The 14,468-nt window shown below is 51.7% G+C and overlaps 1 protein-coding gene across 1 annotated transcript in view; it reads left to right on the forward strand.

The window, feature by feature from the left end:
* The window catches only part of FBXO42 (F-box protein 42), a 31,064-nt gene extending 17,124 nt beyond the window's left edge, over positions 1–13,940 (forward strand). The window contains 8 exon segments of the mRNA XM_010183560.1: positions 9,363–9,516; positions 10,464–10,574; positions 10,846–10,942; positions 11,853–11,909; positions 12,383–12,499; positions 12,654–13,147; positions 13,149–13,411; positions 13,570–13,940. Coding sequence (XP_010181862.1) covers positions 9,363–9,516; positions 10,464–10,574; positions 10,846–10,942; positions 11,853–11,909; positions 12,383–12,499; positions 12,654–13,147; positions 13,149–13,411; positions 13,570–13,940 — 1,664 coding nt within the window.
* Positions 13,941–14,468: the final 528 nt, after the last annotated feature.

The raw sequence follows: 14,468 nt of genomic DNA on the forward strand, positions 1-14,468 counted from the left end.
TTGCTTTGAAGAAGCCAACCCACCTGCACGGGAGGTGGGAGTGGGCCCAGGACTTGGGACCAGCCACGGCAGAGCCAGTTTGCATCTCATGAGCTGTCTTGGTGGTGCTGAGACTCGGCAAAGGTGGTTTTAGATCAGCAAACCAAAGCAATTGGTGGTTTCTCTCTGCCATTCCCCGCTCACCGTGTGCCGCGATAGTCGGAAGTTCAGTAAATTTTTATCTGCAGATGAAGCTTGAGGGGGGAAAAAACAGTCCCTGCTGTGGGAAATGGGCTCCTTGGAGCGATGGCCGCTTTTGTCAGCAGGTCAGCGAGGCACATCTCTCTGGCCATGGCGCTTCCGCAGGGAAAGATGCTTTACCCCTTGGATGTCCTTGTGTCCTGCCTCAGACAGCTCAGTCTGACGTGGTAGGAACATTTTGGGGGGAACTGAGAGGGGAAAACGCAGCAGTGGAGGCTGGGAGAGAAATGGTTTGAAGGGAAGTGGATGTTTTAAGCGATGATCTGGTTTTCCTCTTGCTTCAGAGCAGGGACTTGTGGCTCTCTCTGAGGCAAGGGAAGAGCTGAGCGTCTATGCCATGGTGCAGAAGTGGAGTTGGGCAGGAGGAGATCCTGTGCATCCCTTCATCCTTGAGCCCATGGGATTGCTTTAGTCCAGAGGATGCTGGATCTCTTTTATTCAGATTTCTGACATGGAGGGCCACGTCAGGACAGCCCTCAAAGAGGGGAACTGGTTTTTCTTTCCTTTCCCCATTGCACCCCACATCTCACTGGTTGCCCCCACCTCTTGCTGGTGTTAAAAGCAGACACCCAGCTGGTCAGCAGAGCTGCCAGGAGATTTTTAGGAGCGCTGGCAGCCTTGCAATGGTAAAACCAGCAAGCCTGCACGTCTAATGGAGAGAGAGACTTGGTAAGGAAGGGTTTGGGTAATGCTCTTGTCTCCTGGATCATGAGAGGGATTTATTCAGAGTTTTAAATCTGCCCGTATGGCATTCATCTTTCTAGCAGCTTTCTCATGTCTCTGTGTGTGGAGCAGCCCTTCTTAAGATGCTATCGAGCAGAAAGGCATGAAAAACAGCTTGTTGCTTTAACCTTGTCGGATTTAGATTTTCAGAAAGAAGCTCGCTGGGCGCAGATCCCTCCAGAGATTAACAGAGGAATTTTTCCCACTATCGCCTTTATTGGTCTCCGGGATGGATGCGGTGAATTTTTAGCCTCCCCGCTCCCCATTTGCGAGGCACAGGGGTAGCCCGGAGCGGGGCCGGGGCGGCCGCCTGTCGCCAGCTGGATGGTACACCGCGCTTTTCAGCATTGCTGGTAGTGTGTGCTCATTTTAAACATGACCCCCAGGCCATCTGAAAATATTGCTGTACCAAAACTGGGGAAAACTATTTGCAGTCCAGTTGGTAAATAAGAAGTCCACGATCTGCAAAAAATAGGTTCTTGAGGTTGGGAGGCCTTATATAGGCAAATAAGTAGTTGTCTTGATTGTGCTGAGCATCTGGTAGCTCCCAAGGAGTTTGGAAGCTCAGGTGTCTTGTACAGATGAGATTTGGGTGAAACTTTGAGCACCTGCTGTTGAAATGATGAGTGGAAATCTCTCTCCTGCAATATTCCTTCCTCTGCCTCAGAAAGCCAGCACCTGGGAGAATGATTTGTTTTTTAATGGTCTGAAAGTACAGTCCTGTGATCTGTCAAACCGGCACTTCCCTAAGCAGAAGTTAGGGCTGATTTTGTAAGAGTTTGGTTTTCTTCTATGTGGATTTTTTTCCTTTGAGGGGTCTTGGCTTTTCCCTGACACTTGATTCTCCAGCCCTGCACAGAATGTAATTTCTAGCAGATATCTGCTGGTCTGAGTTTGGCTGACTGGAGCCAAGGTATTTGCAAGCTGTCGGGAGGCTGTGAGAGCAGCCAAGGCATCTTTGAAACCTTTTATTTTACTTCCTTTTCGGGCAAGAAGCCTTAAAAATATGCAAACGGGCGCCCCAGCCACACACACACTGGTGTTTACATTGGTGTTGTCTCCAGTGTAATTAATGGGTTGCACCAGAGCAGGAAGCCGATGGCCTGAACCTCCTGCCCGAGGCTGGTGCCGTCATCCCCGGCCGCTGCCCTCGGCGGGAGGTACCGCGGTGCGATGGAGGTTGGGCTTGTCTGCCCACGGCCTCCCCCGGGTGTTTGATACCGAGTTATTCCTTGCTCCTGCCAGGTCTAACACAAAGCCTTCCCTCCTCGGCAGCTACGTTTGCCTTCAGAACCAGCTCTGCTTTGGGGTCAGTGAAATAAAACCCCGCTATCCCACGGCTGGGTAAGAACCAGCTGGGAAAGGAGCTTCGAGGAGCCTTCGGAAAGGCTCTGCTGGGAGGCTTTGGGCAGGCGGTGCTGACATCTATCGGCAAGAGTTTCCTTCCAAGCATCCTCATGTCCACAAGGTTTTCCTTCTTTAAGCTGAAGCTGCCGTTGTGCCTTTGCTTTAAGAACCCTGTCCCTCAAGATTGCGTATGTAATACTCGAGATTGAATAGGCAATATTCACTTTACAGTGTATACCCTAGCCAGCACCACGTGCTTTCAAAGACTCTGTAAATCCTCACGCTGCGTAGCCTGACTTTTACATCTTTCACAAAAGCATCTGCTGTAAAATCTCCTTAAATCTGGTAGGCATGCGGGATGACAAAGCGCTAGCTCATGCTTGTCTGCAGTCCAAAAGGTGAATATTTCTTCCTGACATGAAATATTTAGCAAGTTTGGCGTTAAGCGTTGGATTTACTGGAACTAGGGAGAAAAGCTCACTCCTTGTGTGGAAAAAAGCATCATGCAGGAACCGATTGCTTGAAAATAAAATCAAGGGGGACGAGAGCAAGTAAGGGTAGGGCTGGTTTAAAGGGAGATGCAAAGAGCTAGACTCAGTATCCCTTCACGTGTTGTACTGGGGCTTTCTGTAGGTAGATGTCTGGTTTTTTCTGTATTCTCTTTGATTATTTTCAGCCCAGCGTAGCCCTGCTCTTCCCGACACTGAGCTTTTTGCACTTACTCCAGTAGACTTTTCTGCCTGTGCCCACAGGATGCTCCTTAAGGGATGCTTGAGGTTTTCTGTAGCCCCATGGTAGCTATAACCTCACCAAATTATACAGGAGCCATTTCCTGAAAGTAATTTTGGCGTTCTCCGACGTCTGCGATGCCTCTGCTGCCTCCCTCGTGCTGCGGCGAGCACAACGGGAGCGGGGTTTGAGCGAAAAGCGCGGAGCTCAGCAGAGCTGGGGCTCGCTCCTCCGCTAACCCACACAGACCTTGGTCCCTTCCCTGCAATTAACCGCTCCCCACGACGTGGTGTAGCCTGATACAGCAATTTCCATCGCTCCGCTCGCCTCCTGGAGAGAAGACGAGTTGCAGGAGCTGATCAGCCCTTTCTCTCGGAGCGTTGAGCTCTGTAATTAGCACCGGAGCTGTTTTGTGTGGGATGTCAGACTGTTACTCCAGTCACTTGAAAGTCTGCAGAGTACGGCATCGCTTAAGGAGAGGGAAAAGGAAAAAAAACCCAAATATGAAAGCAGAGAGGTGAGGATGGTGCTCGGATTCCACCCACCTAGGGAGAACTGCAGCTTTTGCAACAGCAGCACCCTTTACTGGGGAGCCAAGCCTGCGTTTCCCAAAAGCGGGTGAGGTGATTGCGAAGGGGAATGGGGGTGACCTCACCTTGAGGAGCACCTTGGAGCGAGCAACGCTCAGAGCGCACCCCAATAAAGCCTCTCCTGCAGCATCGAGCTGCACAAATTGCAGCGATCCTCCTTTGTGGCAATTAGGAAAGAGGGGGGCAGAGCCCCAGGGTGTTCTGGTGCTGTTATCTCATCGCTGTTTGCTCAACTTGCTGCGTAAGGACATTTTTGCTGAGATTTAGCGCTGAGTGAGTCAGTAATCCTGTTGCACGGGGTTCAGAGGGCACTGCCTCTCCTTTTCAACAGCTTTTGCGGCCTCGGAGTCACAGCAACGAAGAACTTCCCTGGTTAAATAAGAAAAAATAATGACTGCGACATTGCAGAAGCTTGGAGGTGACTTATCCACCCCCGCGGGGATTTCTGCCTCCACCTTACAAAGGTTGCCAGAATCCAGCCCTTTGCTTCGACTGGGCTTGTACCCTGAGCCTGTGTCGTTGGGTGGAAACTCAACACTGAGAGCACGGTGGAAACGTTTTCTGTGTGTAAACATCCGGGGACTGCTCTGGTTTGGTTATGTACCTGCCTTAACTTGCACAAAAGCCTCTGCAACGGTGCAGGGATATTTCCCCCCCTCCCTGAGCTGTATTTTGCAGGCAGCAGATGCATGTGCCTGTAACAGTTTTGTCTTCGTGCTGGGGAGACAAATCGGATCCAGTTTTGCTTTAACCTCTTGCAAAGCCAAATTCCCGTCTGCTTCCGAGCAAGGCAATTTTATTTTCTGAAGCCAAGTTTGAGGGAACACTAAATCGCATGTGGCTTTGGTAAGGGAAAATGATACTTTCCTGGCTCTTAAAAGCTTTAAGGTTTAGGCAGACCCAGTCAGAGCTGGTCATGAAAATGTTTGTAATCCCAGTGCCCCATTTTAAATGTCTCAGGGATAAAAAAAGGTGATTTGGGGATGCTGGATGGAAGGCAGCTGGCCATTGAGCCCTAAATGTTGGGGTTTGGCTTAGGGAAAGAGCCGATGTGCAGTGTACCATGGAGATGTCTGCTTTTCTTACAGGAGCTCTCCTTCGGCGCCTCCCAAATCCGATGCTAATGCTGGGATTGCTGGGATGCTCATCCTCTGCCAGTTGTGCCGTATCCCGGCCTCCAGACCACTGCTCCCCCACGTGCTTCATCTTCCCTTTGTGAAACCTCGCAAAGTGCTGGCGAGGGAAGAGCTTTTGGGCAAATCTGCAAACTGCTGCGGAAAAATCCCGGCTGGCCCAGGAAGCAGAGGGATTTGGTCTTTTCCTTCTCTGGTTTCCCTTCCCATCAAAGGGGGAAGATTTCGGGATTTCATGCTGTCATTCAGGTTTGGGATGGACCTTTGTGTGTTGAGGCGCAGTTGAGGTAGTCCCTCAGCTGGCATAGGTGACAGTGCTGGGATGGGTGAGGTTTCCAGACTAGGACCTGTGATTTTTCCAGATTTAGGACCTGTCCTTTTTCCAGATTTAGGACCTGTCCTTAAGTCTCTGCCAGCCTAAAAGCCAAGCTAATAAATGCAGACAGCATCGGGGCGGCTGCTTGTCCATCTGTCGGAAATGTCACCCTCTGCCAAGCCATGGGGGTGAGCAGGAGCATTTCACAGGCAGCTCCCTGAGAGAGGTACATGGTTTAAAACAGCGACGGGACAACCGGCTCTTCCCACAGGGAAAGGTCCAAGATGGGGCTTTTGTAAGTTAGAGTTTAGTAAGTCCAAGCCATCCTTTTAACCCCACTTCAGCTGTGACAACTGGGTCACAAGTTTTTCTCCTTCTTAAAAGGAATTTGCTTTTTACCACCTCTTTTTGACTCTTCCTAAGCAACGCAGGCTCCTCGGGGTGAAATCCCACAGAACTTGCAGAGGTACAAAGCGTTTAGGAAACCCCAGTGCTGGTCACCGGGAAATTGTGCTTTTCATACTTGGCTGTCCAGGTTCAGCATCTCCCTCTGCCTTTTCCTTCGGGTTTATAATGTGTTCTGTGTATGATGTACCCACCAAATTAAGCGCACCTTGCGATGAGACATAATTTGTTGAACAAATGTTGTTTGTTTGCAGGGAGAGGCCAGTTTTGGCAGGCAGCTGCTGTGTTTCCAGCGCGGCTCGAGCAGGACCATCGCCTTCCCCCTTTTTTGCAGGTGCAGGTAGTGGCCATTGGCCCCAAGCCCTTCCCGGGGTGGTTTCCTACACCTTTGGTGTACAGATTGCAGGCATCTTTTGAACCTCAGGAGGTCAGCTCTCTTTGCTCAGTGAAACCCACTGCCTGCTGGGTGAGCTCGCTTTAACTTCTCAGGTTTGAAACTGGAAATGCGGCTGTGGGCCTGGTTTAGTTTAATCGAACTGGCTGGCGATGACCGTGATGCTCACTGCAGTTGTAGCATCATCTCTTGCTGGAGCTCAGGTGGTTTGTGAAATCCATCAGATCCAACTGTTATTGGTAACTTTAGTCTTCTCTATCTCCAAAAGTCTTTTGTGATAAAATTCCTCAAAATTTATCCCCTTGACACAACCCCAGACCTCTTCGCATATCTTCACCTTGTCCCCAAAACGGTGCAAACCCTCAGCGCATCTTTTCCAATGTTTCCCCAAATGATACTGACCTGAACCGATCCTTTTCATCTGGGTGATCCCATCAAATCATGCACCATGTGATATTTTTTTTCCCCATTTCATTTGTATTTCCAACTCCACTGGGTTTTTGGTTTTGGACTCATTCAGGGCTGTGCCTGCCATTGGTAAAGGGCTGGTTTGGAAATTCGTGTTTTGCGTGCCTTTACAGCCAGGCTTTGCTTTTGTGGTCGCTGAGCATCGCGTGTGCTGCTCCAGTTGCATTAGAGGCCTGAATTAATAGGCTTTAAAAAATGCTTATGAGGACAGATCCTACATAGATAACATCCAGAGCTCGTGTCAGAAGCGATCAGAGGCCGGCATTTCTCTTCCAAACATCCGTGGAAGCCGGAGGTCTTTGTTTATTTGTTTTTGTGAAAAGTCTGTATCTGCTTTGCAAGCCAGGAAAATCCATCAACTGGAAAAAAAAAATAGCTCGGACCGGCTTTTAGCTGCTCATCCCAACTGAATAAACAGCGTCAGCTGCAGGGAGATGTTGCCTTCTATGTTTAGGAGTAGTTAATTGTGCCGCAACCTCTGCGTGCTTGAGTTTTTGTCCCCAAGGAAAGATAATCTGATCTGGTTTTGGATGCTGTTATCGGGGTGTGGAGCTGAGAGCCCCAGCCTGGAGGAGTCCTCTGTGTGCCCTGACCAAGGCAGCAGTGGCAATCAGTGCAATTAGCTAACGACATTCTTCTGCAGGTGCCTCGGTCAGAACAGAAACCGTTTCATTTGCAATCCCAGAGAGGAAGAAGCCCTCCCGTGTCAAGCATTTTCCTGCGAGTCTTTGAAACGCCGCTGGGCACGTCCTGCAGACAGCTTGGACTTTGAGCAGGTCCTTACGGGGCCCCACGGAAAGGAGCCGTGGCCCTTTGATGTCCCTGCCGCCGTCCTCCCGGCGCTCCTCCGCATAGCTGGGACCTGAAGTCACAAAGGCGGCCGAGATGCTCCTGCCCTTCCTGGGAATGGTGGCGGCAGCACCCCACAGCTCTGCCTTGCTTTAGTGGGGTTCATTCTTCAGGTTTCAGCCACTATTTGTCTGCATATTTCTGCTCGAAAGCAACATCGGTGAAGCCCTCACAAGCTTGTGGTGCGTCTCTTTTGCAGGGAGCATCTGTAGATACCCCAGCTGTCTGGTTGGAAGAGGCTTTGAAAGGCCAACTTCTCTTTGACTTGTAAAATTCAAATTTTTCCTGCATTGCGGAATGAAACTCCGCTCGTTCACACCCGTGCACCATCCAGTAACAGGCAAAGCTTCCTGAAGAACCAGGGCTAGCCCCTGCCCTGGGCTGTTTGTGCGGTGCTGACTCATTTGGGAACCATCTCGGTGTCTGAGGCTGGGGTTGACCTTCAGGTTACGGCAGCCTCTTCTCACTCTGCACCATCCCAGACCTTTCTGAACAAGGTGCCCATCTGCTTCTCCATCCTAGGACTACTCTAGCTGACCCTTTTTATTTAAAAATAACCCAATTTAAACCAAATTTAAACCCAGCATCTTTCATCCCAGGCTGCCCTTGTGGCATCCTCGATGGAAAAGCCCAGCCAGCCAATTCTGTGTGAGTCAGGTAGAAATGTTTCTGGCAATGTCATTTGCGATGCCAAGCTTGGAAATATTTAAGCTGGAAACCTGGTGTGGATTAATGAATTGCACAGAGCCACGGGACAAGCCAGGAAAACTGGATTTTGGGAACAAAGAGTAACCAAATGTGACCCTTTTCTGGCACTCTCGTCTTTACGGAGACCTCAAGTATAGCTCTGGCCACGCTATGTGTGTACCTCAACACAAGAATTGTTTACTGCACAACTTGATTCCCCTTTTCCCCCCCATTCTGTGTACCTGAGAGCAACAGCAGAATGCACTTTGTCCCTGGAGAGAGGCTTGGGGAGCCTGCGGCATCTCCTCTGCATCTGGCCGGGCTCTCACCACCTGGAACCCATCGCAATCGAATTGCTTTTCTCAGCTGCAGCATCTTAAAATAGCTGCTCTGGTTTCTTTTAAAAATAGGCTCTGTTCTGCGTGGCGTTACCTGCTAAAAATGTTTGTCAAAGTCCTTTTAGGACGTGGGAGGAGAGCGGGTGGTTTGGCGTATCGGCCTTTTCGGAGAGGGTGACGGTGCCGCTGCGGCCACGTGCGCAGCCTTGCCCTTGAGCTGCCCCCGCTTCCCGCGTCCGTGTTTTTCGGGTGATGTATTTAGGGTTATTTTGAAAGCATGACTGCAGAGGTGGAGGAATCTGCGCCGTGGGAAGGAGGATGCTCAGAGGCTTTAGCTTTTCCTGGGAAGCAATTCAGCACCTACTGCAGCAGCAAGATAGCGACGCGGCGCTCACAGGCGCTGGGGTCATAACGGAGCAGCCGGAGGTTGAGAGGTGAGCGCAGCACTTTGCTCTGCTGCAGGAAAAACCCTCGGCCTGCACAGGCTTTTCTGAGCATAAAATGTCACAAGAGCATCGAGCCAAATAGGCTGCATCACTTTGCTTGTCCTGCTCAGGAGGTCCCTGGCCCCTGTGGAGCCGCTTGAACCTCAAACAAGCCAAGTAAAAAGTTTCTTTGATAATTTTTAGAGGAGAATTTCATTCAGCAGACTGAAGGAGTGATGGTTAATTCACCCAGCAGAACGTTTAGGGTTTAATCGTGGCGCTTCACAAAAAATGGGGCTCAGTGTGTGAGCACCAAGCGATCTGCCATGAGCGACGCCGGATGTGCTAGGATTGGTATTCCCTCTCCCTCCTTCCTTGGGGAGAAGTGACTTAGGTATTTGGAGGTAATTATTGCTTTTATTCAGTGCTAGAGCAGTAATTTCAAGGGATACATTAGAAAGCTAGCAATTTCCTGCCAGTGAGTGACAGATGTTTTGCCATACATGAGATGTGCTTTCAGGCTCCTACTAATTACAACGACACAAATTGGCAGGAGTTTTTCTTCCCAGGCTCCAAAACCATAATTTTGCCTTCTTTTCTGCTATTTTATTTTTTTTTAAGGTGGAGTCTCCGTGTTGTCACACTTGAGGAAAACTCATGCAGGGTTTGGTGGCTGTGCTTCCTAACCTTTCCCTTCCCCTTCTCTATCCCTGCCCAGGTTCGTACCCCTCGCCCAAGGCTGGGGCCACGCTGGTGGTCTACAAGGACTTGCTTGTGCTTTTTGGTGGGTGGACACGGCCAAGCCCATACCCTCTGCACCAGCCAGAGAGGTTCTTCGATGAAATCCATACCTACTCGCCCTCCAAAAACTGGTAAGAGCACATCTGGACTGGAAGCCTGGGCTTTGGTCATGTAGAAATGTCTGTAATGCAGCTGGAGGACTGCCTTGTAGGGAAGCTTGGTTTCCTAGGTGTGACTGCGATGCTCTTACTGAAACAAAAATAAACCCCAAAAGCACAGCAGAGATGTGAGCACACTTGCTCTCTGGTACCTCTTGGGTGGTGGTTGCTTCTGTCTGGCTCTCGGTTTGTACCTAAAATACACCAAACTCCCCGTGTGTCTCCATCCAGCCAAGTGGGAAATGTGGATGTGGATGCTTTAAACACGTCATCAATGTGGAAAGGAGGAGTTAAAAGCCTCAACTCCAGGAGGTCTTGCTTTTAGCAGTGGTCCAAAACTCAGAGTTCCTGTGGCCCTATCCCTACCTGTGATAAAGCGGGTACCTGCACCTTGTGAGGAAGCTCTCTGCCTTTCACAGCTCCTGGACCTTTAATAAAGCATCCTGCCATGACCGCAGCGATGGCAGGAATTTTCCTTTCCCATTTGAAACATCATTTGGCTCATTTTAGACCAGGCTTTCTCACTTGTGTGTGAGAAAAGAGCAGATGCTGTATCAAAGCGGCAGTGGTTCCTGCTCCTCTCTCATTGAGAACTTTTCATCATCAGAAGTGTCAATTAGCCAGTGCACTTCTGGGCAGTGTCGTTAACGCTGTAATTAAACCACATTGGAAATAGTGCAGGGTGAACCTAATTGAAAGGGGCGATATTTCCAACGTGGCCTTGTGACTTTGTTATGCCTTAAAAATGTTTAGTGCATTAGTATTTCTAATTAGTTTCGTTGTTATTTGGATCTTCGGAGGTTTTCCTCTGTAACGTGTTCTTGAGGGCTTTGCCAGCCCCTGGGATTTTCCTTTTTGCCATTCATCTGGCGCTTTCCTTTCCAACCCAATGGTGAATGCCTTCCTCCCCCTTTCCCCAGGTGGAACTGCATTGTGACCACCCACGGCCCCCCTCCCATGGCAGGACACTCCTCCTGTGTCATTGAAGACAAAATGATCGTCTTTGGGGGTTCACTAGGATCTCGGCAAATGTAAGTTTGGGTTGAAGCTGTTTGAGTGCTCCTGCAAGCGAGGAGTATTGTTATGATGGTCTCGGGGTAGATAATAGCGTTGCAGAAGGAAATCTCCCCAGGGTTTTGGGGTCTGCAGGGTGCCTTAGTGCAGCTTTTGCATCTTGTGGCAAATCCCCTCACAAAAAACCCAGTTCTGCTATAAAACTCTGCCCTGAACCAATATTTCAAACACCCCGAGGGTCTGGTTGTACCAGCAGCATCATCAGCTCTTGTCGTCTCATCCTTGCAGGAGCAACGATGTCTGGGTGCTGGATCTCGAGCAGTGGGCTTGGTCCAAGCCCAACATCTCCGGACTAAGCCCTCACCCCCGCGGTGGCCAGTCTCAGGTGAGCTCTCCTTCACTACCTCAGCACCACCGCGCACTGCCAAAGATAAACCCGACCCAGCTGAATTTCCAGCTCCCAGGCACCTTTCTCTGGATCGCCTGGAAGCTAGCGCCTGATTTCCACGTTATCTCTGCAGCCTTTGCCCGACGGGCCCATGTTTCCCCAAGACATCTGTTCTGTCAGGGTGTGCTTTCAATCTCCCAAATGCTTGGGCAGGTACCGTTCCGCGTCTGGCACATGACTCACATCTCTAATGAACATTTCTAGAAAACAAATTGCTGCTTTCACCCAGCCGTCTTCCCCTGTGGCATTTAAAGATCAATGAAGTGTTATCACAAGTTGGTTTGGCTCAGGGCCCTTTTGATAGCTCCGCTTTCCTGATCCTTGGATCAAGCGGCTCTGAATTGTACCCGCTCAAAGCACGGCTCTGGCGGCGCCTGTTTTATTGCCCGCCCGGGGCAGGGAGCTCATGGGAGTCACCCAGCTCCATGCAGGTGTCTGGCCCCCTCTCTTTGTGATCCCCAGGAAGATGGCAGGTGGTTCCCTTTACCTTACTCTTAGCCTGAAGAGATTAGATGGGTCATGCTCAAAATGGGTCATTTGAAGAGGGGTGTCAAGTCCCTTGCTGTTTGGCTCAGCTTCAGAAAGGGTAATTGCTCTCCTCCATAAGAGGAACTGGTCTGTGAGCCGTTTGGGAGTTGAACCCTGCATCCCACTTTGCTTCCAGTCCAGCAAACCCATCTCTCCATCCCAGCTCTGCTCTTCATCCTGGGGCGGGCAAAATTCAGCAGCATCTGTGTGGCTGGGAAGCCGTAACATGGCTCTGCCTGCACTTAGAGGCTTTGCTGAAATCACCGGGGACCGCATCACGTCCTTCCCGCTCTAAAACGCTGTTCTTTGCTCCCTCCAGATCGTAATAGACAATGAAACCATTTTAATCCTCGGTGGCTGTGGTGGTCCCAATGCAGTAAGTACCCTGGGGGGAGCGTGGGCATGACCTGCACGTGTCTCGCTGTAACTGAGAGCTGTGGGTACTACGCTGGGGAGAGAGGGGACTCCGAATGGTACCTGGGTGGCATTTTATCCTGCAAATCTGGGCACCCACGCAGCAGATAATCCAGAGAAGCTGTTTAGCTATTGCCCAAGCTGCTTTAATTAAGAAAAAAGCCCCCCAGGTGCTATCTGAGCAGCTTGTTGAGCTTAATTGAGCCTCGGAAGATTTAGCCCAGATGTTATACAGGGTAGAAGATGAAGGGATTTGATTTGTCCGTGGCCACAGTAGGGTGCAGGCACGCCTGGGCGGTCAGATCCTGATCTGGGTCATAGCTCCTCTGTCTGCAGAGCAAAGCACTGCCCCTGCCTGATGGGATGATCTCAGCAGCAAACTGAGCTCCTAAATCTCAAGCCAGGCTCCTAAATCTGTCGCGTTTTCCTTCACAGCTGTTCAAAGACGCCTGGTTACTGCACATGCACGTGAACCCCTGGACGTGGCAGCAGCTGAAGGTGGAGAACGAAGACCACGGAGCCCCAGAGCTGTGGTGCCATCCTGCCTGCCGGGTACGGACACTGTGGGGTCTCCGCTCTCTCGTATCCATCCCTTGATCGCTACTGCCTGCCCAGAGTGCTCCATACCCCCCTATTTTTTCCCCAATACAGTGCAAGGCATCATCTTGCCTCTTAAAACCTGTTATTTCTTCTCCTCCTCTTCCAGGTGGGACAGTGCGTTGTGGTCTTTAGCCAAGCTCCCAGTGGGAGAGCCCCGCTGAGCCCCAGTTTGAACTCTCGCCCCTCTCCCATCAGCGCCACACCGCCTGCCCTGGTCCCTGAAACGCGGGAATACCGCTCTCAGTCTCCGGTCAGGAACACGGACGAAGCTCCCTGCGTCAACGGCCGCTGGGGCACCTTGCGACCCAGAGCGCAGCGGCAAACCCCCTCGGGATCGCGGGAAGGGAGCCTCTCCCCAGCCAGAGGGGACAGCTCCCCTGTACTCAATGGTGGGAGTTTGTCACCTGGGGCCACGGCGGCTGGTGGCGCCTCCTTGGACAGCCCAGTGCAGGTCGTATCGCCCAGCACCCCTTCCGCGGCTGAAGGATACGATCTAAAAGTGGGGCTCGCTTTGGCACCGCGCCGGGGATCGCTGCCGGAGCAGAAAGATCTGCGTTTGGGATCCGTCGACTTGAGTTGGGAACAGAAACCCCTGCCAGAGGGACGGGCTGGAGGGCAGGACGGTCGGCGCCGGCCTGAGGAACCCCCCCGAGCAGACCAACGGCGTCCACACGCCGCCCCACGTCGCCAGCTCCCTCCCGGGGGCCGTGTCCCCCAGTGCGCTTCGGAGGAGCTTGGAGGATGTCAAAACCCTCTCTTCCAAAGGCTCCTCGGCCTCTGCGGCGTTGAGCCCTCCCCTGGCTTCGTCCCCGGGGTCTCCAGGTGCCGAGACGGGCTCGGCAGCACGGCCAGGCTCTGTCCAAAGTGACGGCCATTCCTTACCTCCCATCGCCCGCCGCCTGGGCCACCACCCTCCCCAATCCCTCAACGTGGGGAAGCCTTTATACCAGAGCTCTCTTCCAAAGGCTCCTCGGCCTCTGCGGCGTTGAGCCCTCCCCTGGCTTCGTCCCCGGGGTCTCCAGGTGCCGAGACGGGCTCGGCAGCACGGCCAGGCTCTGTCCAAAGTGACGGCCATTCCTTACCTCCCATCGCCCGCCGCCTGGGCCACCACCCTCCCCAATCCCTCAACGTGGGGAAGCCTTTATACCAGAGCATGAACTGCAAACCCATGCAGATGTACGTCCTGGACATTAAAGACACCAAGGAAAAAGGACGCGTCAAATGGAAAGTGTTCAACAGCAGTTCGGTGGTGGGGCCGCCCGAAACCAGTTTACACACGGTGGTGCAAGGCCGAGGGGAGTTAATCATATTCGGTGGCCTCATGGACAAGAAACAAAACGTGAAATACTATCCCAAAACAAATGCCTTGTACTTTGTGCGAGCAAAAAGATAATGCGGCCCGAGCCCTCTGCCGCCATCACCTTCTCCCCTCCCTCCCCGCAGCTCTTCCCTCTCCTTTCCAAGCCCTTACTCTGTCCCGCAGGCGTCCAAACTGTGAATTTAGGGAGCAAGAAACCAATAAAGTCCAAGCAAAACCTCCAGCGCTGCCCTGCCGGTTCCCAGTAAGACCCCAGTTAAGCGAATTGTGTGTACAGGTGGGGAAGGACCCGCGCTGCTGTGACCCAAGCCGAGGATTTGGGGTGACAGGTAGGGACATCTGCCATTCAGTGTCCTCTTGAGGTTGTGTTTTATTTTCCAGGGGGTTTGAGCAGCTTCGTATCTCCCCAAAACTCCTTGCGGGATGTGAGTAGAAGTGGTTTTATACGAAGAAACCAAAAACCGGCTGTTAGCTTGCGCGCACTGAGTATTTCCGCACTTGAGTCTGTAAGGAAAACAACAGCAATACCCCAGCGGGAACCTGCCAGCGCTGCAGACCTCTGCTCGACACAAACACGATGCCTTTCTTTTTTTGCCTCTCACC

This window comes from Mesitornis unicolor, unplaced genomic scaffold (assembly GCF_000695765.1).
Source record: "Mesitornis unicolor isolate BGI_N332 unplaced genomic scaffold, ASM69576v1 scaffold3494, whole genome shotgun sequence".
NCBI lineage: Eukaryota > Metazoa > Chordata > Aves > Mesitornithiformes > Mesitornithidae > Mesitornis > Mesitornis unicolor.